The 23,199-nt window shown below is 44.9% G+C and overlaps 1 protein-coding gene across 6 annotated transcripts in view; it reads left to right on the forward strand.

The window, feature by feature from the left end:
* SPOP (speckle type BTB/POZ protein) overlaps positions 1-14,673 on the forward strand; it is a 67,649-nt gene extending 52,976 nt beyond the window's left edge. For 5 of the 6 annotated variants that reach the window (XM_045889098.3, XM_064583265.1, XM_064583263.1 and 2 more), the window contains 5 exons: positions 4,573-4,750; positions 7,540-7,595; positions 8,079-8,201; positions 11,964-12,106; positions 13,411-14,673. In XM_045889098.3, the coding sequence (XP_045745054.1) occupies positions 4,573-4,750; positions 7,540-7,595; positions 8,079-8,201; positions 11,964-12,106; positions 13,411-13,555 (645 nt within the window). In that variant the 3' untranslated portion in view covers positions 13,556-14,673. Of the gene's footprint in view, positions 1-4,572; positions 4,751-7,539; positions 7,596-8,078; positions 8,202-10,905; positions 11,148-11,963; positions 12,107-13,410 lie in introns of those variants that run through there. The other variant, XM_064583264.1, reaches the window with a different exon arrangement.
* The last annotated feature ends 8,526 nt before the right edge of the window (positions 14,674-23,199 follow it).

The raw sequence follows: 23,199 nt of genomic DNA on the forward strand, positions 1-23,199 counted from the left end.
GTGTTTGGGCCTTATTTCAGTGGTATTACTGTTAATGAACACTTAAATGAAATTAGATTGCCTATTCTCCAAATGCTAAATGGCTGATCTTGTTTATAATGTACCACACTGGGTTCACCTCCAATTCTCAGTGATGTTTTTGTCCGTTAAGAAATGTGCCGGTTCTTCCAAGTTGATGTGGCGTAGTTAACATATTTGGAAGCATTTTCAAAGCATTCCCTGAATTGTCTCTTATCACAATCCTTTGAGCTGGATTAGTTCTGTTACCTTCATTTCATGTTCCTGGGGAGAGAAGCAGCACCTAGGGAGGTCATGTAATTTTTCCTAACATTGTACAGCAAATCAGTGTCAGGCCATGTCAGCTCTGCATTTTTCACCTCTAGTCTGCTGCGCAGCACTAAGTGGAGCTGAATGCCATTCACCAAGGAAACGTGCTCTCCCAAATTTTCTTTTTTTTTTTTCTTTTAAAGATTTTTTATTTATTTATCTGAGAGAGAGAATGGGAGACAGAGAGCATGAGAGGGGGAGGATCAGAGGGAGAAGCAGACTCCCCGCTGAGCAGGGAGCCCGATGCGGGACTCGATCCCGGGACTCCAGGATCATGACCTGAGCCGAAGGCAATTGCTTAACCAACTGAGCCACCCAGGCGCCCCTCTACCAAATTTTCTTAACAGAGTATTTATTTTGGTAATGAAAGAATCAGGAAAGCTTTACACTTTAAATTTTTCTTCAATAGTTCGGTTCACAGAAAAAGCTGCATGAAATGTTTCAGCTTCTGTTGACCCTTCCCTATTTGTTTATATTGAAAACAGATAGTTACTAACAATAAAGGTGCAGATATTCCCCCTTCACTGTACATACCTTTGACAGGTAGAAGACTCCAGTGTCCATTTAGGATGTTGCAGTTAAAGTTGAAATATGAGATACTGTATGAAGTATGAAATAGCAAATACGAACCATGCAGACACTAGTTGACTCTTAAAATATCCCTTTTCTTCTCAAACATGGAATATCCTTTCATAGCCTGGGAATATGTGTTTACCAAATTTTAAATACGTGGGTCTCTCCTTTTTTTCTTTTTTTAAATCATTTTATTAATGGATAACTTGGATATAGTAGTTGAACTATATGATAACGCCAACATTTGATTGGCCTTGACCTACGAAAATGGTGATTTTAATATGTAACGTTATTTAGGTTATAAACATACTGTAGTAGACCTAGCACTCAACCCAACAGCATCACCAATAACTTAGAACTAACCTGTGTATGCTTCTTTGCTATCCCTTAGACCTGTTGTCCCCCCACTCAGAGGATGATAATAAGTAGCTGTTGGAAATTGTATGTTATCATTCCCTTGTTTAGTATTTCTATGCCCAAACAATGTACTGGTTTAGGTATGCTTGTTTTTGCACTTTATAAAAATGGTGTCAGAATGTATGTAGGTCATGTAGGCCACGTTGCTTTTTTTATATTATACATCTAAAATGTATTTATTTATATGGTGGGTGTAACTATAGTGCTTTCATTTTTAGTGCTATGTGATGATGTGTTGTGTGAATGTACAACAGTTTGTTTGCTCATTATCTTGTTGGTGGACATTTAGGTTATGGCCAGTCTTTGGATTAGAAGTAAGGCTGCTGCTATAATCCATCTATATGCAGAGTCTATTTTTTCCTTGATTGTTTTATATAGAAGCTAAAAAAATACATTTCCATTGGTCTTTGACTTTTATGTTTAGATAAAAACGTACAAGAATTGGCACAATCTTTAGTCTTTTATAAAATTTTCTTTTTTAAGAAAAGGAATTGACTTTAAAAGTGAGGCCCGTTTATGACTTGAAATGTAGAGGGTTCTACAGCCTTCCTGAGACATTTTCATGTAGTCATTTATAAGACGACATAAATGTCACAGTCACGTCATCTTCACAGCTGCAATTCTCAATGGGTCTCCATAGTCAACTTCATAGGCATTAAAAAAATCTTTAGTTGTTCTCAAAATGGTCTCACTTTAGCATCATCATTTGCAGAGGAAAACAATCCCTTCCTAAGTTAAAAGTTTGGGCCCTGAAGACTCATTTGTGAATGCCATTTAAAATTTATTTTTAATTAAGCGTATTTAATGTTGGTAAGAGGTGCCAGACATTCAGCGCTCTGGAGACCCCAGGCATCCATATATCTACAGAACAAGTCTGGCTCAGACAGTAAAGGTACATTCTCCTTCCTGCTGTGTTCCTGTCTGTGTCTGGAGAGAGGAATTGCCCCAGTGAGACGAATCACAGTCTTTGGGCCCCACTCATTACCAAGCGTGCATCTAACCAGCAGAGGGGCCACTGGTAACCATAGTTTGACATTCAGGTTAGTTCTTGCCAGTTCATTTTACCCCATCTAGTAAATTGCCATCAGTGTTAATGACTCTGGGCTTCTATCAGCCTGGTTTAATTTAAGCTTAGGAACCCAGTGCCAAAAGCATTCTCCATTCCCTCCATTGGCCACCCCAAGAGATTCCTGCTTTTCCCTGTGAGGAAGTTGGATTTAATCGGTCTTTTCCTTGTGCCTTTTTTTAAAATCAGTATTTTGAGGCTATAACTAGAGACAGGAAACTTCTACTTTTGGTGTTAGTATGAGAAAGTGACTGAATCAAATTAGAGATCTTACAAAAGACAAGAGAAAATCTCTGTGGGGTAGTTTGTGCTGGGTCCTGAGCTATTAAAATAATGTTATAGTCTGGCTCCGATAAATGTGCTACTAATGTTAAGTCCATTCATAATTGGTTAACTTGGCTGCTTCATCGCTCCAGATCATAATGGTTAGTTTGAAACAAACGAATACATTTCTTGACCTGATAGTAAATGTCTCACTCCTTCACAAAAGAGACTACGGGTCATTTGGATGCCAGGGCATTCGTTTTGCCGCTGGGTTTATGACTGCATTTAAGAGATGACTTGCATCTTGAAGGTTGAGAGAAATTTGGGTCATTAAGGATATTCCTAAGCTGTCTTTCTCATCTAACTTGTAGCAATATAGCAAGAGTGAGGAGCAGATTCTCAAGGTTTGTGAATTCTGCTTTGATATTACCATTTCTAACCTCATATGATGGACGAGGTGAAGCATAGCAGTGCTTGTTAGGCAGAAGACCGATCTGCTGGGTCTTACCTTCAGTTTGGTAGCTTCCATTTATTTTAGAATGCTAAATGATTTATAAATCCTTGTACTTGGCATCCTAACAAATTTATCTGAGTTTCACTGACCTATCTAGAAGTGACCTTGGTTTTTATCTAGGCTGAGCAGTTAATTCAACTAGTTAAAGCATGCTGCCGTTGAAGTCATGGGGGCGATTTGGATCCCTCTGTAAATCTGTTGTTGTCATTCTATTCCAGAGCTAAAAGTACACACCTGGCTGGAGCCAGCCCTCTTATAGGTCACTGTCACAAAGGACTGAGGAAGGGTGTCAGTGGTGTGGAAGGCAGCTATGCTCACCACTATACCACCAACGCTGTCAGTGGTGTGGGATACCCACCCAGTTATCACTGTTGGGGAAGATCTTCCAAGCCCAGTTCTGTTCATTAGACTAACATCTGTGAGGAAGTGCTAATTATTTACCAGGCCCAAGAGAAGCTGCATTTTATTTTTATTTTTATCTTTTCATTTTTTAAAATTTATTTTTTTTAAAGATTTTTACAAATTTATTTATTTGACAGAGAGAGACACAGCGAGAGAGGGAACACAAGCAGGGGGAGTGGGAGAGGGAGAAGCAGGCTCCCCGCGGAGCAGGGAGCCTGATGCGGGGCTCGATCCCAGGACCCTGGGATTGTGACCTGAGCTGAAGGCAGATGCTTAACGACTGAGCCACCCAGGTGCCCCGAGAAGCTGCAATTTATTTTCATGTTCGAGACCTAACTAAAATAAGTGAAATGCTTTTAGGCTTATTAGAGATTTTTTTCCTTTTAGAGAGTTTTAAATGGTAGTTTCCATAGGAATTCTTTGTCTTAAAGATTTGATTTATTTATTTGAGAAAGAGTGAGAGAGAGATCATGAGCAGGAGGAAAGGGTAGAGGGAGAAGCAGACTCCCCACCGAGCAGGGAGCCCGATGTGGGGCTCGATCCCAGAACCCTGGGATCATGACCTGAGCCAAAGGCAGCCGCTTAACGACTGAGCCACCCAGGTGCCCCTCCATAAGAATTTTTTGTATTTAACCTTTTGCTTAAGGCAGAATAAGGTAAATACTTGAGGTTTGATGTGTGTTTAGGTCAGTATCCTTCCCCTCCTCACCATGGTTTTGCCCAGGTTTTCAAGGCAGGGAGGCAGAGTTTATTAGCATTTGGAGGAGAAGCAGATTTGTGGGGCTTTTGCCTCTCACCCTAGGATGGTGTAGAGTAAGTATGAGTGTGGCAGATTGGAAGTTCCTTGATCCACAGGATAAAGCTTTGTTTTGTGGAGGTGGTCTCAAGAGAGCACGACCAGCGTCTGTATCTGAATGGACTACAGCATCAAGGTAGAAGCCCTCTCTTCCGCTGGGAGGAAAACTCTTGGTAACAAAACCTCTGGACTGTGTTTCCTTGTCTTCCACAGGTGAGTGTGGTGCAGGATTCCGTCAACATTTCCGGCCAGAACACCATGAATATGGTGAAGGTCCCTGAGTGCCGGCTGGCCGATGAGCTGGGAGGACTGTGGGAGAACTCCCGGTTCACAGACTGCTGTCTGTGCGTTGCTGGCCAGGAGTTCCAGGCGCACAAAGCTATCTTGGCAGGTTGGTCTTTATTCACAGGAAGCTTTAGTTCTGGTGAAAAAGGAAAAACAGTGGCTACATAATCACCTTTTGAATAACATCAGCTCTTTGAACTGGTGCACAAAAAACTGCAACTGAATTTACTTTTTTTTATGGTGGGGACATCCGTCGTCATAACCAAAAATCCTACTCTCCATAAAATACTGGTGTTTCTGTTTTTCCTCTGTCTAGGGGACTTAGGCCACCATTGTCAAGCAATAGATGATGATGTGTATTAAATGCCTTTGCACCTAGAGGGTAGATGTCAAAACACTGGTTAAGAGCAGGTATTAGCCCCTAGACAGGGACTTGGGATGTAATGGAGAAGATTCTGGACTTGGGACTAAACCACCATCTAGCTAAGTCCCCCAGTCCTGGAGTGTTAGCCCTTCCTTCAGTACAGACATACTAGAAGAATGAGAATTTGCTAGTGATGTGGAGGATTAGGTCTGGCTCTAATAATAGGCCGTTGTCCTTACAACCAGAAAGACTGACAAAGAGCAGGAGCTGATAAGGCAGGACTGACTACTTCCCATGAAGATGTAGCAGTCAGCCACAGACTTCTGTTCCGACCGCAAGATATAAGAGGAAATTGCGTGAACTTTCAGGCAACAAATTTCTTACCAAGACTCTCAGCTCTGTCATTCTAAAATACACACCTGGCAAAACCTCAGTCTGGCTCAATCTAACCGTCTTCCTGTTCCTGCTCTCAACTAGGTGTTACTGTCTATTGCCAAAGGAAGTCATCTACTCTTAGGTTAGTGTCTCCACGCTCAGCCAGGCTCTTGGCACTGCCAAGAACTCTTCTACAGATACATAGTTAGCTCCCTTTCTTTTTCCTTAACAACAGATACTTCAGACTGTTTACCAATCTCCTTTGATCTCCCGACTCGTAAAAGAGTTGCTTGCTACTTCTTCTGAGAGAAAATTGAGGCCCTTCTCCCTCAGCTCTTGCCTGTCGCCTTAACATGAATTTTCCCTGCATTCTCCGTGGAGGAGGTGTTCTTCCTCGTGTCCAGAGCAGGCTGTCTCTTCGGCTTCTGTTTGGTATCACATGCCGCCTTCTCAGAAGCCTTACTCTGCCAGTTATACCCTTGTTGTCTGGTATCTCCACCATCTCTCTTTCTCCGATTGCCTGTTTACCCTCAGCCTGGAAACTGGCTCAGCCGTCTCTCTCTAGTTATTCATTCATATTCATTTTCTCTGTCTGTCTCTCTCCTTCTCTCTCTCCCTTTCTCTTTAAATAGAGCTAAGTTTCTTGAGTTAGCACATTTATGTCTCTACTTCTTTCCTCCCACTTATCCTCAATTCACCTCCATGCCACGAAAGCAGTTTTTGAAAGTTCTGTGACCTGCTAATTCCTGAATTTGAGGGATTCCTTAGTTCATATATTATTTGACTTCTTTCTTCTGGTTTTCTCCTGGTGCTCTGGCTACTTCTGATGTGTGGCCTCCCTCTTCTTCACACGTCCCTGTCAACACAGGTGACCCTAAGGGTCTGCCTCAGTTCTCTTTTCCTCTGCTTATTTCCCCCAGGTGATTTTATTTATTCTCATAACAGCACTTTGTGTCTAGCCACTGAAGACCCTCTAAGCACACCGGTGCTTTGGACCCTTCCCTTTTTTTTAAAAGCCTCCAGTCCTTTTAGTCTTCAGCTTCTGTGATGTACTTATTTTAGTACCTTATAACTGATAAGCCTTCTGAGATAAGAGCAGTGAGAATTAATGTCCCTTTGGAATAGGTTAAAGTATTGAGTCTCAGAGGGTTAAGTGATTTGCCCAAGATAATGTGGTTAGAAAATGACAGATCCAAAATTAATCCTTTCTGACATAAACTATAGGCCGAAGTTCAGGTTACCTGTTAGCTCAGAGTCCTACTATATATTCCATCTGGTGCTCCTCTCTCAGGTGGAAATTTGGTAGTCTCCGCCTTCATCAAAACCTCTGATTTATTGGACAACATGATAAAATTTGAGATTTTTAGGCCTTTTATTACTTTCATGGTTGAAATTAAGTTGACTTACTTTTCTGTGTTCATTAGACCACAATGGGCATGGCTTAGAACACCATTTCTCAACCTTTTTTCATTATCTCCACTCCCCCAAGGAAAAAAATCAAATGATTCCTAATGGGAGACATTAAATACTAAGGATTAAGATTTTGTCAGGAAAGGTTGAGCTTTGAAGGACCACAAATGGTTGTCATACCTTAGATTTTTTTTTGCCTCTTTGGGGTGTTATCTCTATTGTGAGTGCATGGCTTGAAAGAACAGACCACCTGCTATAAACAAGCATGCACTTCATCTAGTTAATGGATGCCATTGAGCCCTGTTCTTGGCCTCCTTGCCGTGTGGCCCCTAGAAGTGGAGAAAGTTGGTGGTGTTGTTCTAGGCAAAAATCTGGGTGTTAGGACACCCTGCTTATTATTAGACCATGAAGGATCTTCCATTTGAACCCCCAGATCTACCCAGAGGAGATCATTGTCATCCAACATAGGTCATTTGAATAATTTCGTTCAAATATGAATGGTTGGAATGGAGCTAATGAGAAATTATTTTGAAAGTACTGATCTCTTTTTTCCCCTCTGTCGTATTATTCACTTCTTGGTGTAATGTAAGAAGAGACGAATTTTATTATTCCTATATAATTTGAGGCTAAGACCCTTTCCTGTAGCAATGGGACAGGAAAGAAAGTGATCTCCTCTTCATAACGGAAGAACCAAGAGGTTTCAGTGTGATAACCTTATCTATCTCTGTTTCCCTTTCACTTTATAGCTCGTTCTCCAGTTTTTAGTGCCATGTTTGAACATGAAATGGAGGAGAGCAAAAAGGTATGTGACAGAATGAAGATAATGTCTTTTTAGCTAGGTGACTGGATCCAGATGATTTCCCACTTTGACACCCGATTTATTTTTCCAGTCGTGTTATTAAAATGGAGTACCATTCTATGAACAGACACTTTCTGAGAGCAGGGAGAGGTGGTCCGGAAGCATTCTAGGTAACGCGGACTCACTCTATCCCAGGTAGATCATCCAGTTTGGGGTGAGGGTCTTAGACATGTGTTTCTACTCAGGCAAAAAAACACCAAAAAAATCAAAGATATAGTTGTCTTGCTCTTATATTTGAGAAGATAAAGGTGGTGCATATGATGGGAGAGAAGGCTGTTCTAATGAAATAGGAAAAAGAGAGAGTTCCCATCCATGTTAGGTTTTAGACGATACAAGCCTTTCTCTCACCAGAGCTTAAAATCATGAAAATTGTTTAGGGATTTTGTTCTGTTGGAATGTTTCTCATTTTCAGTTTTTCTGGCATAGAATCGGGTTGAAATCAATGATGTGGAGCCTGAAGTTTTTAAGGAAATGATGTGCTTCATTTACACGGGAAAGGCTCCGAACCTCGACAAAATGGCTGATGATTTGTTGGCAGCTGCTGACAAGGTGAGATAAGACTAGAAAAAGAATCACAAGAGGAAGGAGTGTTTGTGACCTCTTTAGTTTCATGACTGGGCCTCTGTCTTACATAGTAGGTAAGATGAGCATGTATCTTAGTGTGGCCAGGACAATCCTGGATTACAATTATTGATAGCATACTTTTTATTTTCCAAAGTGTCCTGCTTTGAATGAAGTAATTTACATGGTCCCCCTAATTATAGAAAAAAAGGTTAAGTTCGATGTTTACCTCCCTTCTCTTCCCCATCTCACATGTAAGCACAGTGATACTAAAGATTCAGGTAATACTAACATTTGGCTTTATAATTTACAAAGTGTTTTTGAGTTCATTAACTTTTTCTTTCTAAATAGTGAGGGATTTTATTTATTTTTTTAAAGTTTTTCCTTGAATTCCTGTTAGTTAACATACAGTGTTATATCAGTTTCATGTGTACAATATAGTGATTGAAAAATCCCATACATCCTGCGGTTCATCATGGGACAAGAGCACTCCTTAATCTCCATCACCTGTTTCACCCTTCCCCCCACCCACCTCCCCTTGAGTTCATGAACTTATGTTTAAATTTGTCAAGAAGAGAATAATCTTTTACTAGTGTTGTCGTTAGCATTTTCAACTTTTACTTAAGTAGCTATTGAAATATACTGCATTCAGAATTACAAGATGATCAGTAACTCTTTGGGAAAAAAGAAATACTACTGCAATAAATGCGTACGTTGATCATAAGACCCATTTCGATTTGAGAAATGTTAAAGTGTGAAAATTAAAGTATGGATCTTAGAATCAAGGAAATAGAGCAAGGACCAAAAACAGTAGGCCAGTGATTCCCAAAAGAAGTTTGGGGGAAAATGTTAATGAAACACTGAGTTTAAACAAGTCAAATTGGGGTTCTTGTGTGTTGCTGTCTTAACTGCAAGATTTCTCAGAATCTTTTTAGTATGTTAATGTGCAGTGTGAGTTTTCTAAAAGAATATGATAGACTGCATTTCTCTAACTTAGTCAACCCTGAAATCCTTTTCCTCAAGAATCACCGCTGGGGATTAGTGTCCCCCAAGACACACCTCGGGAAGCTTTCATTATGTAGATCTGCCAGAAAGAGCTCAGTAACCTGTCCTCCAAGGCCCTGTGGTCTAAGGAAGCACAGGCTGGGGTGTGGGTAGCTCTTTTTCCTGCGGAAGTTTTTCTTAAAAGCGTTTACACCTGGCCAGCAGTAGAGCCCGCGAGAACGACTGTTCCCTGCTGGAAGGTGTTGCTCCTCTTCCTGCCGTGGTGCTGTGGCCCCCATCTGGGGGCAGAGCTGGCTCAGACCTGGGGGCACTAGAGCATTCCCAAGATTTCCCTGTAGGAAGAGTCTCCTTCCACCCTTCCTTTGCACCTTGAGAACAGAGGAAGTGCATGTTTTGACAGTGGAGCTTTATCTTTATTGATCAGCTTTTTGGAGTGTTTGTAGAGGATGAGGCACGTAAATCAAACCTCACTGATTAGGTTTGAAAGGATTGAATAGCAGCTGTGTCCTTTCAAGATTTTATGAATCCAGTTAGGCAATGCGAACATTCCCTACCCTCCCAGTCTGTCTCTGCCGTTCTGACCACAGGGATCTTGCTTTCCATGGTGGCAGTAAGAAAATATACGCTGTGAGCTCTGGAGAAGTAGAAGACACAGCTTTTTATAAACATGCATTTATAATGATCCTTGATCCTGCCTCACCTGCCTTCTGATTTTCAGTGAAGTTTATACATGCCAGGTATTTACCTCCCTCATCTTCTAGCTCCCATAAGGATGAGTAGTATCAAAAAGCCCACTTTTCAGACAGAAATACTGAGGTTCAGCGGTATATATTCTCAGGGCCAGGGTTTGACATCTGTGTCATTCGTGGGTTTTAATTCCTGCTCCTCAGCCAGAGAACCTACTGGGGAACCCCCCTATAAGTACACAGAGCATGGGAATCAGCCTGAATTGGCATTCTGTGGGTGGTATTTTCAGTATAGTGTGTTAACTTACAGTTTTAAAAGATAAAGTAGTCGAATCACAGCAGTGCTTTAAATTTATGAATAAGAAGTAAGTGAAGGGTACATTTTCAAATTCCATTCAGAATTTTCTATCAGACAGTCTTTGCTCCAAGCTTATTTGAAAACATTTTTACCTTTACACCTTGTTGTAAGCTTCAGGAAAACAGAATAAGAAATCGTTCATGGAAGGATCTAAACATCTAGAATTTACCCAAGAGGCTGAAACAGCTTCTTCTGAGCTTTTCCAGTCTCCTGGGGACACGTGTAATAAGACCAAAAACAAAACAAAACACGTCGGCCAGGCCTGGGAGACACAATTTCAATCTCCTGGGTAAGTACAGCCATTAGGCAGGTTTTTCAGAAGCATAATTAAGAAAAAAACTTTGTCCCCCGAGGGACAAGAATGGCTACTTTTGTCTAATTATGCAGTAGGGATCAGAACTATTCACGGTAAAAGTCCTTTTAAAAGAATGTATCGAGAAAGAATAAGAGGAATGTTCTGTGCAGCACTGTATAAGGACTGAACATTTGCTCCACCTTTTCCAGCCTTTTAAAACAAAAACGGCAACCTGATTTCTTGCTTGTCTAGTGTCATTCCTGTTTTCCGTGGAAACTGTTTTCCAGTTACTCAAATGTAAAAAATTAAAGCTGCCCCAAAAGCAATAAAACTCTTCTTTTGCTGCAGGAGATCATAGTGCCAACAGATATGCCTCCTCACCCAGAACTCATAAAAATGAAATTGTCTTGGTTTGATTGCCGTGATTCAGCCTGAAGGAGTTATTGTGTCACTGAGTTCTGAGGTCCTCAAGATGGGACCGATACGGAGGCTGTGGATACCCTTAAAGCAGACCGTCCTCCTATGAGCTGATTAATGACGTTTTATTTTGTGCCGCCTTTTATCCCTTCCTCCTCCTCACTCCTGAAGTTCCTTAGTAAGTTCATAATCTCATATTTGAGAGCACGTAGTACAGTGGCATCAGAACAGATTAACCAGATCAGATGTGCCCAGTGTTAACCTAGACCTTCATTTCCAGGACATTTATACCCTTTACTTGGAAAATAGGAAGTTTTTAGACCAAAACCGGATCCAGGGTCTCTGCTGCTTTGTTCCTACCCTGAGAATCTTAACCTCAACCCCAGTAAAGAGGACTCCATTTATCCCTTTCTCTTTAAAAGGAGGCTTTTGGTTGGCCCTCATTCAGGACCAGTTAGTGGCGGAGATGCTGGTGAAAGTCACCACGGGGCTCCTTTTTTTACAGCCCAATGGGCCAGTTGGGATACCTGCCGGGCTGGTGACATTGCTTAAGTAGAAAGGACTGTGCTTCACCCTAGTTTGGCTCTGACTGAAAGGATAGCAGAAATGTGAAAAGTAATGTCCCGTTGGCTTGAAAGCAGGGTTATGCCTCATTGTAAGGGAGGGTAGGTGGTGGTGGTCCAAGAAACACTTGAGTCCCTCTTGGGGCAGGTGACCTGGAGGGTGTGGGTGTATTCCCTGATGGCCGTTTTTCTAGTAGGTGGACTTTAGAACTTGAATGGCAGCCACGCACGTTATTTTCGCGGCCTTCTTTTCAGCCTCGGGGCGCGCTTGTGCTTTATCATTGAGTAGTTCAGTAGCCTTGGCACGTTCTGTGCAGTTTTGCTCGGGAATCCAGTTCCACGGCGGTCCCGCTGAGGAGCAGAGCTTCGGCGGTGGCAGCCCGGAGGCGCTCCCGCCCTGACCACAGCAGTGCTTGTGTCTTACAGTACGCCCTGGAGCGCTTGAAGGTCATGTGTGAGGACGCCCTGTGCAGTAACCTCTCCGTGGAGAACGCCGCAGAGATCCTCATCCTGGCTGACCTCCACAGCGCCGATCAGTTGAAAACTCAGGCGGTGGATTTCATCAACTAGTGAGTCGGCATCTTCAAAGCTGTTCTTTCAGGAGAGTTGGGCTAGCTAGAGAAAGGAGAGAGACTTTGAATTAGCGAGTAAAGCAGGCAAATGGCTTCGTTAGCCCCTTGTAGTAGTAAGTAGAAGGTTTTCATCTTTCTCTTCAGCTTGACAGGATGGAAGATGTTTTTCTCCTCTCTTGTGGGGCTAATCCGATTGGTGAGCGAGGTGCTTTCCTTCCTCGTGGTGATGGGAAACAATGAAATGATAAGTGGCTGGCCTGGAAAGGCGGTGTGCCCCGAACGGTAGCACCTTCGCTTCCCACTCTTGGGCTTAGACGTGTAGATCTCTGGGAGAACAGAGGTGTGTTTTGTATGAGGTAGTAAAACGTATCTAAGAGCTGATTGTGGAATGGGGAAAAGAGAAGGGATGGCCAGTAGTCGAGGTGGTTAAATACTGTTTGGAAAAGGAAACGTTCATTCCAGTAGATCTGTCCCTTCATCCTAAATGACAGATGACCTACTCCTTTCTGCAGTAATTCTCAGTGGGTCATGTTCTACTCCCTTGCCTGTTGGAGAACAAAAGTAGGGAAATACCCAAAGGGGAGAAGCAGGCCTTAAAAAGCCTTCACAGCAGCAGTTCTGGGCTGAGGCAGGCCTAAAAGGTTGCCGAGTAGATGGGTGAACATAATTCAACACAGAAAATGCCCCCAAACAGGAATCAACTTCCTCAGTGTAAGGTTGTTTGTAAGGTTGTTTCGAAGGAGTTTACCAATTACGGCAAAGGCAGGTGGGAAGAGACCCCTAAACGTTCCTTCTAGTGACTGCTCGCTCCGTGCTGGACACTTGCTTGGTGCTCTTTAGATGTTAACCATTCAGTAGAGTGTGGTTATGATCCCCTCCTTTTTGATCGAATAAGCCCCAGGCTATGATCTGCTCTGTGGTGAGGGACCAGAATAATGGCAAAGCCAGATGGAAGCTCAGAGCTGCCCGACCAAGAGAGCCCTGGCTCTTTCTCTGTATTAGCATCACCAGTGAGTATAAAGAGCACTGACAATGTAGAGAAGGGCCTGAGGAACATTTCACCTTTTGTATTTGAGAGTATAGGGGCTCAAAGTGCAGGTTTTCAGAGCTGCGGCAGCCCCAGCCTGGTCACCTGTCTGCACGGCGTCTGACGGACTCGGTGTCTATTAAGGGTTCCGCCTGAGTGTTTCTCCCAGTGGCACCCCTCCCAGCGAACTCCGGGAGGTTAGACTGCCCCAGGGGCTGTTGACCCCATTCCTCTCCCGCGCCTTTGGTAATCCCTCTCTCCGCATTTCTCCTAGTCATGCTTCGGATGTCTTGGAGACCTCCGGGTGGAAGTCAATGGTGGTGTCACATCCCCACTTGGTGGCCGAGGCCTACCGCTCTCTGGCTTCAGCACAGTGCCCTTTTCTGGGACCCCCACGCAAGCGCCTGAAGCAGTCCTAAGATCCTGCCTGTCGTAAGACTCCGTTTGTTTTCCTGAAGCCGCAGCCACCGTTGCTGCCACTGACCACCAGGTAGACAGCGCGATCTGTGGAGCTTTACTCTCTTGTGGGGGCAGGAGACTGCATCGTGGCCCCCAGACTTTCAAAACAGCACTAAATAAACTTGGGGGAAACGGGGGGAGGGAAGGGCCCGGGACCTGGGGCTGCTCAACCTAATGAAAACCCTGTTGCTGCGTCACTGTGTTCCCTTTGGCCTGGCCGAGTTTGATACTGTGGGGGTTCAGTTTAGGCGCCGGCCCTGAGGACGTCCCAGCGGTGGTACTTCGGAGAAACCTGTATGCATCTGACTGAGCAGAACAAATCGTCAGGTGCCTGGAGCAAAAAGGAAAAAGGAAGAAAAAAAAAAAAGGACATTTAGTTTTAAGAGAAGGGAAACGAAGCGGAAAGAAGAAAGGATTTTTGCAGAATTTCTCAAAAATCAGTTTGTGGATTCCAGTAGTATTTATGTTGAGAGAAATTTTAGTCCATCCAGCTGTGCTAAAACTTGGATATTTGTGACAACTCCTCACCACCATACAAGTATCAGAAGAGCTCTCTTGTTGTTAGCACTTATTGTTTGCAAGAACAGAATACATCCTTTTATCCTTTTATGAAAAATGACAAGTGAAGGCGAGAGGGGAAGGAGGTTATTTGAGCTGGAAGATGCGTGTTCTGATGTGGTGGCTTTTGCAAAAAATCTTCATTGGTGTTGAAAACTGGAAAAAATAATTCATCCAGAATTCATACTGTCTTGACAAGAACTATGGTTCTCTGTTTTTAGATATTGTGGAAAATGTTTTTTGGCATTTTTCTCTGATTTTATTTCTCCTCCCTCCCCCCCTTTTCTAAAAAAATAAAGCGCAAAACAAAAACAACAAAAAGAAGAGAAAAGAAAGGGAAATTTTATTATTAATGCTGTGTGACAAAAATCCCAGCCCAGATTGCTCAGCTCTTTGTACCTGACTTGCCACCTGCATAGGAGCCGGTTCTGTTCCTTCCAATTCACCCCTTTCCTACAGGGGAGAACTTCCAAATGTTAATTTTTTTCTTTTTGAAAATATAAATAATTACTATTTTGTACTGTGTGGTATCTCTGGTCTTTTGTTTCACTCACCTGGCTGGTTTTTTGGGTCTGAGTTCCTCAAGGGATTGCAAAGGCCTAGTTTGATCCTTCAGCTTGCAGAGATTATCTGAGAAATGGCTGTCCATGGGGATTTATTGCGTCTCCCTCATCCTGGGCTGCCTCTGTGAGCTCCCAGCATCTACTAGAGTCTTGTCCTCCTTCAGTATTTCGCAGGCCACATTCTAATGAGGGATCAGGCTCCTGCCTCTGCCAAGGCAAGTAATGGGAGTGGGCTTTTCTACACCCTACATGTGCTAACACCTAACTCCCAATCTCCCTTCTCCTGGCTAACTATAAAAAGATCAAGGGGACATGAATGTGGAGATTAAATAAAGGGAAATCATTATCTCTGACTGGTTCTGTCACTGACTTGATGTGTTTCCAGAAAAGTTAATGTCTGAATTCCCAGTGGGCTCACGAGGACACTCCGGGGCTCCTCCGCCTTTGTCACAGCAGTGTTGGACAGGACAGGACAGTGGGACACACTGGAAAATGCAGTGGCCATGTGGTCAGGGTGTGTACCGTTTGACCTTAGATGGGGACTCAACGTATTCCACCTTCCATTTCCCTTCAGTGACTTTGGCCTTTGCAGATTTTCCAGTTTTCATTCATCTTGCCGGTCGTAGACTGGACCAGCTGTGGTCTAGCATCAATACAACCACACCCAGGATGTGCTTATTAGAAACCACTCCACGGTACTTCTCAGCTTCCTCCCATGGGTCACGTCCGTGAGGAAGTGTCCTGTGCTGCCTCGTCCCCACTTTCCAGGTCAGCACACTGGTCCGGGGCTCCAGCATGCACAGTCTCCTCCGCCCGTGTGGCCTCTCGGGCCACTGCATTCGCTCGTTCGCTTAGCTCTTCTCGGTTTTCACTGAGCCTTCATGTACAGTATTTCATTTAAACTTCCCAACAACCAAGTGACAGACAGCACCTTCCCATTCTATAGCGCAGAGAAGTCAAGTGCCATGCGTCAGATCCCACAACTGTCAAGTGACAGTTCTTCTGACACAATCCCCTGAAAAGATTATGTAAGGAACAGGAGGAAGTTCCATTTCTGAAAAGTTTCAGTACCAGATCGCTGGTAAAGCTTCCTTCCCATGGGAATAGCAAGAGCAAAGCTCTCTAGAGAGATCCGTCTGCTGTCCTGTTCTGAGGGGCCAGGAGGACCAGCCTGGCTTCAGATTTGCTTTCCTCCTCATTCATAGAAAGCTGTGGGTTGGGGGCCGGTGGGTTCAGGGAGCATGTCCTCGGGAGGGTAGCAGTCCTAGTGCCAAGCTTCGTCAGGAGGAAGGTCTCTTTGAGGATTTTCCAATATTTTTGGAATCTCCAATGTGGGCTTTACTGTGGGTACAAAGCTGTTAAGATTTCAGGTACAGGTGAAACGGCTCGATGCTTCTCCTGTCGTTATTACATTATTTCTGGACATGTTTGTTTTGGTTTAAATGATACAGTTGAAGCCATCTGGTCATGACAACATCAGAGCCCCAGCGTACTGTCCATAAACCTCCCACTGCCGCCACCCCCTCCCTCAGCTCCCCCACATCTGAAATTTAATTCAAGTTAACCCCACAGTCTGGGGCACGTAGATGTCCGTGCTGGTGGGACAATTGGAGATGGCAAGTCCACGAGGAGAGAGCTTATTTCTCTAAACAATATTTCAGGCAAGTGGTTTCACAGAACCTTTGGAGTTGAGGTTTGAGGTCCAAATAGAGTATCTGGCATCGTTCCCCACTCCCCCTCCTCCCTGTTGTCAGCCCCCCTATATCTGGCCATCCATGGGATATCTTCCCGTTCCCTGTGTGCAGATGAAACCTGTCTGTGTTGCTATTAGGCATCTCCAACACCTTAATGGGATTTAACAATTCAGGTGAGAGAGGCCTCTCTCTTCCTGATCACTGGCTAGTCTGCTGGGCTTGCGGGTCTTTAGAAGAGAGTCTTGTGTGGGTTTTTGTGGTTTGGTTTTGTTTTTTTTTTGTTGTTGTCGTTTTTAATTCTAGCCGAGGACGTCAAGATCCTTTCTTAGGCCAAAAGATCTCTGGCTTCCCCATTCTGCGCATCCATTTATAAATCTGGTTTAAACCTATTGTGGGTTCTCTGTATTGTGTGAGCCTGTGCAGATGAAAGGAAACAGCTTGTATGTTTATGAGCAGAACAACAAACAGAGGGGGAGTCGAGCTGCACTTTAAAACTGACTGTTGCTTTGTTCTGGCTGCTCAACTCCTAGACAGGAACAGCAGCGAAATCCCCCAACATAACTATTGGATCCTTTGGTTTATCTTCGTCAAAGACAAACTCTTGGCTGGAGCCCAACCTTATTTTCCACAACCAATTATCTTTTTAATCAGCCCGGGCCCCGTGTGTTTCCTTTATCTCATGACTTTTCCCTGAACTCTGTCCTACATCATTTAGATTCATTTCTAATGGCTTGCTGACTAATCTAACATTCAGGTGAGGATCGTTGGGCTGCTCTTTATGTACATGTATGCACAGGGTGGATGTGTTTTCCCCCTTTTAATTTCAGAGGTGACCGCACCACGTTGAGGCCTTTGACCCAATAGGTGGACACCTCACAGAGGCAGTGAGCAAGAAAGCAAATGTAGGACGATCAGTATCTGGGATAATGAGCTGGGAGAACCAGAAGCTTTGACCTCGAGATGAGAGCAGAAACTTGAATGTTGTTGACTGATGGGATCCTTATGCCGCTAAGCCGCTCCCCCTTTGTAAATCCCATAATGCTGGAGTGGAAAGCAGCATCTGGAATACTGTTTGGTTCTGATTCCTGCAGCTCTAGGAAAAAAAGAATTTTAGACTTGAGGGAATGCAGCACAAGCAACAGAAATGATTAAGGAGTTGAAGGGGATCAACTCTAGGGGGAAAACATTATGAAGATAAAATACGTGTAACTCAAGTACAGGAATGTAGCATCAGGACCCGCGGTTTACAGAGCTCACAGGAGTTCTGAACACCTGCCAGCTTGTCTTGCACGGTTCCCATTCATCCCAGTCGTATAGCTTGGGAAGGTGATAACGTAACTTGCTCAAGGTCACTCAACCTGGCTCTGAGCTAATAAGCAACAGACGGCAAAGGAGTAGCTTTGGGCCTTAGGCCCAAGGCCCAAAGAGAAAATGAAAATCCAAGAGTTTGCCTGGCAGTAAAGTGGACACACACCTGAGTTGAAATGGGGAGAGTTGTAACTTTCTCAAGACCTTAAAGGTGAGCTCTTGACAAGCCAAAGGGAAAGAAGCACCCCCCCCCCCGCCACGGTTCACCTTCTTTTGATGTCTGAGCAAACCAGACATCCAGCCAAGTGAGACAACATGTTCAAGTCACAGGGATTAAACTCAGGCCAGCGATTCAGCACACAATGGCCGAGCACCCAGAAGGTACCAAATATTGTGCTAGGCTAGGATTGGGGTGGAGGGTGGGATTTCTGCTCTACCAATTCAGTCTAATGGGGGAGGCAGGGGAGTGGCCCTCAGAAACAAAGCAGAGAGGTCATAACATTGAGAACTGAAGAGAAGAACAGAATTTTTGCAGTAAGGAGGTCAGTGGTTACCTGAGAGAAGTTTCTGTCAAATGGTGGAGGCAGGAGGCAGAAGCCGAGACTGATGAGAAGGTAAGCAAATATAGAATGAGTAGAAGCTATGCTTTCCAGAAGTTTGGCAGGGAGAGAGAAAAGGAATCTCTCCCGCCCACTCTTAAGGACTTACGCCTCAATTTAGTCAACACGTTTATTTTTGTCTAGAAGTCATCATGTACAGGTTGTTCCATAAAATTACATTTCAGTAACTGATCTTTGTAATAAAATGTATGTAGAATAGTTACAGCTTTTAAGTTGAAGAAGAAAACAATCACCTTCAGCCCTTAACACAATTTTGAGAATGATTTCCTAAATTTAGACAGACATATGTTTCTGTACTTCTTCAACCTATCCATCTTCCAAGTAAAAGTTTGCTTCACATTTACTAGAGACCTTTAAAATGCTTTAAGGAGCCAGTGGTTTGGCTCAGCGGTGAGCTACCAAAAGGTATAACATTTAGTACCCCAAAATGTACGCCGTGATTGGTAGCTTTGCCAATTTCCATGGTGTAAATACTCCCACCAGGGCCCAGTTCAGACTTCAAAGGTGACATCACAGGAACGCAGAATTGGAAAGCACGCAGCTCACTGCTGCCTAGTATTTCCACCATGCAGATACAGTAGCCATAGAGAACCTCAAGAGCGTAGGCAATAGTAGAATGGGAAAGAATTTGGAAGAGATGAATTTGGAGCATTTATTACCTTTGCTGTTAATTGCACGTTAACATAACTTAAATTTTAATTGGCTATTTAACAACCAGCTCTCAAAATTCTTAAAAATGTTGTCCACAGTTCACCTAGACAGCCGGGGTGAACCAGCTCTAGCACGCACAAGGGTGTAGTTCAAATCTGTCCTCCTGACATCTGTGCGCCTCATTATTTCCTGTTATCCCACAGCACTTACGAATGCCTTAAACTCCTTAGTTTAATGGCAAAATGAAGTACAGTTGACCCTTGAACAACAAGGGAATTAGAGGCAACCCTCACTCCCACTGTGCAGCCAAGAATTTGCATGTACCTTTTGACTCCCCCAAAACTTAATGATTAATAACCTGTTGACTAGGAGCCTTACCAATAACAGTTGATGAACATATTTGGTATGTGTATTATATGCTGTATTCAAGCTCGAGAAAAGAATATTATTAGGAAAATCATAAGGAAGAGAAAATGCATTTACAGTACTGCACCGTATCAAAGAAGATCTGCACGTGAGTGGACCCGTGCAGTTCAAACCCATTTAAGAAATCTATAGATATTGAATGACATTGATAACGTGAACCAATAGTCCTATTACACATTTTAATCTCTCTGGGTAAATAAACATTTTATTTCTATCTCTTATCAGTACCAGAAGTATTTTATTGAACCACTAATGAAAAATAGGCATATCCCCTGACAACATGATCCAGTGTAATCTCCAGTCATTCCAGGGATGTGATCACTGAGTATCCTTGCTGCCCCCATGACCTCTGAACAAAAGCGAAGGAGCACAAGCATTTGGGAGCGGTCAGCATACCACTGGGTGATCCCCAGGGCCTTCCACTCCAACCTAAGACCCACTCCACCGACACCCTTGCCTCGGTGTGGCCTTGTAAGAATGAATTCTCTTCCATTTTCCTTGCTGATTATTCATTTACACATTCAGTATATGATGTGCCAGGGGCTGGGCTAGCTTTTAGGGGTTAACAGGGAGTTCCACCAACTGCTCCCTGCCCTCCATGGAGCTTAGAGTCTGATGAGGCGAGAGCATCCTTAATGATCTCACGAATACGTGATGTCAAACCATGCTGGGTGCTCTGAAAGAAATGTATGGGGCACTGCGAGAGCCTGTGAGTAGGGAATTCATCTGGGGGATCCAGAAGGCTTCCCTAAGAAAGCAGCTTTTGAAGTGAGAGCTGAAGGGTAAAGGGCTGTGAGCCTGGGAAGGTGGGGGAGGCACATTCTGCCCAGAAGAAATGGCACGGTGAAGTTCTGAGCATCGGGAGGGAGCTCGGTGCACTCGAGGAACCCGGGAGGCTGGGTGGCTGGCCTGCGGACAAGCGTGGCAGTGAGTTAGACGCAGGAGCTGGGAGCACCTCCCTAGGTCACGTGTAGGATTTAGGTACTTAATTGAGAACAGTGGGAAATCATTGAAGAGGTTTACGCAGAAGAGGGTGGCAAGATTTCATTTTAATAAGATCTCTGGCTAGAGTTTAGAAAAGTTAATGTTGACAGTGGTGACAGTGGAAGACCAGAGATAACAGAACTTGCACTGGGGAGGTGGTAGAGCTGAAAAGTAGATCCATTTGAGAGAGATTTAGGGGGCAGATTTGGCAGAACTTGATGATGGTTGGATAGAGTAGGGACAAAGAAGCCACCAGGATGGAGTCCCCCCAAAAAGAGACGGATGGGAAGATAAACAGGCTGGAGGGAAATGAGATCACTGATTTCATCTGACTTGCTGATCATGAGTTGTCCTGAGAAATCCAAGTGGAGGCATCACGTGGGCTGTTGAATGTATGAGCCTAGCATTCAGAGGGGAAATGGGGACTGGAGAGAAGGTTCAGGAGATACTGGTCTATAGGTGGAACTGAAGCCCTGGGTGTGTTGGATCCAAGGAAGAATACAGAGTGTGGAGAGAAGGGGGCCTGGGACTAAACCTTAAGGAACCCTTAGCTCTGAAGGCCAGTAGAGGAAGGTAAGTCACGAAGGAGAAGTGGCCGGAGATAGGAAGAAAATCAAAGTCAAGAGGACCAATACGAAAGAGTTAAAAGTGTCAAATGCTGTCAAATAAGAACAAGGATTTAAAAATGCCTGTTGGATCTAGCAATATGGAAGTCATTGGTGGCCTTAGCCAGGGTCATTCAGGGAAGGGACCGGGGGGGGGCGGGGGGAGGGGGGAGGTGAGGAGTTAGGGGGGGAGGTGAGGGATGAGCAGGGAGGACAGGCGCGGGCTTCAGGTATGGCTGTGCAGGGAGGAAGAAGCGTGGGCAGTGCCTGGAGGAGGGAAATGAGGAGAGGGAGGTGGGCTTGTTTAAAGCTGATGGGAAGGCTCCAGTAGAGAGGGGATGGTCCGTGCCCTGAGGTCCTGAGCACGCAGGGGGTTGGGGGGCTGAAGAAGGAAGAGGAGGGACCTTCTCTGGGTGTGAGGAGAGTCCTGCAGACACAGGCGCCTTTGTGTGAGGGTGGGAAGTTGAGCAAGGTTGCCCCTGGGGACTTGTATGTTTTCCGGTGTTACTTAGGGAATAAGGCCAATGGCTGAGAATTGCTGGGAGCGGGGTGGGGTGGAGGAGTGGTCTGAACTGAGTGCAGCACGGAGGGTCCAGCCCGGGCTGGTGTTTGGCGGCACAGCATCTGGAGTCTGGGAGCCTGGCTCTGCACTCCCGCCACCACTCGTGGTCCTTAATTTTCTCATCTATAAAATGGGCATCCTGCATAGAGTTCTCTTGGGAAATTAATGAGAAAACATATGTCAAGTCCTTAATTCAGTGACTGCCATTGAACAAGAAAGACACACTGCTTCTAATGTTAATGTGATCACCACATAATTCGCGCTGGTTCCAGCCTACCCCATATATAGCCTTCGGAGTCCGTTCCCTTTTAGGATTTCTTGGAATGGAATATAAATCTTTGATGAGACACTGAAATGGGCACCTTTGGGAGCATGGGGGGATCGTCTGAAGCAGAATTCCCTGTGGGGAGAGGACCTGCGTCGAGAGCCTGGTGTCCTGTGAGCTCCCAGTTCTTAGGCTGCGGGCGTGTGTGGAGGAGGGGAAGTCTGCAGAGGTCCCAGGAAGGAGTCCGCTTGCACCAAATCTTTCAGTCACCTGGGATAGCGCGTGTATGGTCACCCCTGTCACCACTGTCACCATCTCGGAAAGCCAGCAGTGCTTGGCATTAGGCATTCCAGAGAGGAAGGTGGGAGGCGGGGCAGAAGCCCTTGGGCTTGCAGATGTGAGAAGAGTAACTCTGGGACCCAGGAGCCCTGTTTCTCGGACTCTTGCTGGCTTCTGAGGGGCCGGGGAAGGATGGATGAGGCATAGTCACTAAACCAAGTCCATCTCCACACCAGTTTCCTTCTTGGGCTCCTCTTCCTTTTACCTTCCTTCTCTACTCCCTGTCCTTCCCTCCTCCTGGAGCATGGAAGCTTCCATTTCTTTCTCCCCTGTTTTCCTAGACATTTCTCTCCCCCCGTCTCCAGTCCGGCTCACTGGAGTGACATCTTGAGCCTGATCCTGCCGCATTAAAAAAATAAAAAAGCCTGCCTACACCGAACCCTCCAGTGCTGATCTCTGCTGAGCTGAGGCAGATGGCAGAGCCTGAGTAAGCAGCCCCTCCTATCCCAGGCCTGGTGCTGCCAAGACTGGTAAATGGGGCATTTGTATACCCTTCCATGCTCCTGGATTCCGCACCTAGCCCCTGTCTCCCCAAACCAGCACCGTTCTTGTCTTGTGTAGATGCTGCCCAGCAGGGGTTAGCTCCCTCTTGACCTGTGTCTCTCCCCTTCTTGTCCCTGTGAAAGGGTCCCACGATAGCCATGAAGTTCAGGGGTCATCTGTGAGTCAAGATCGACTGGCTAGGTTGTCTGTGTACCCCATGCCCTTGGCCCTTCTCAAAGTGTGGAAGAAATGGGTCACACAAGGCCCAGTCCTCAGGGGGACTCATCCTCAGGGGTACAGTCCGAGATGGGCATGCTTCGTACGCCCAGTTCTCAGGGGGGTACCGACAAGGGACTACGGGCCCTCCAGGCTGATGAGAAACTGATCCGTAGGGTGGAGGTGACAGATGGCGGTGACGGGTGGAGGTGACGAAGACAGGCAAGGTAGGGGGTAGGGCGACGTAAGGCAGGAGGGGCCCTGGGCAGGCTGCCTCCATACGCTTGGCTGCCTGCTCTGTAATTCCGTGCTTCTAAATAAAGACCCTGT

This window comes from Mirounga angustirostris, unplaced genomic scaffold, assembly GCF_029215605.1.
Source record: "Mirounga angustirostris isolate CCGP_5_RB_7025 unplaced genomic scaffold, mMirAng1.0.hap1 SCAF_17, whole genome shotgun sequence".
NCBI lineage: Eukaryota > Metazoa > Chordata > Mammalia > Carnivora > Phocidae > Mirounga > Mirounga angustirostris.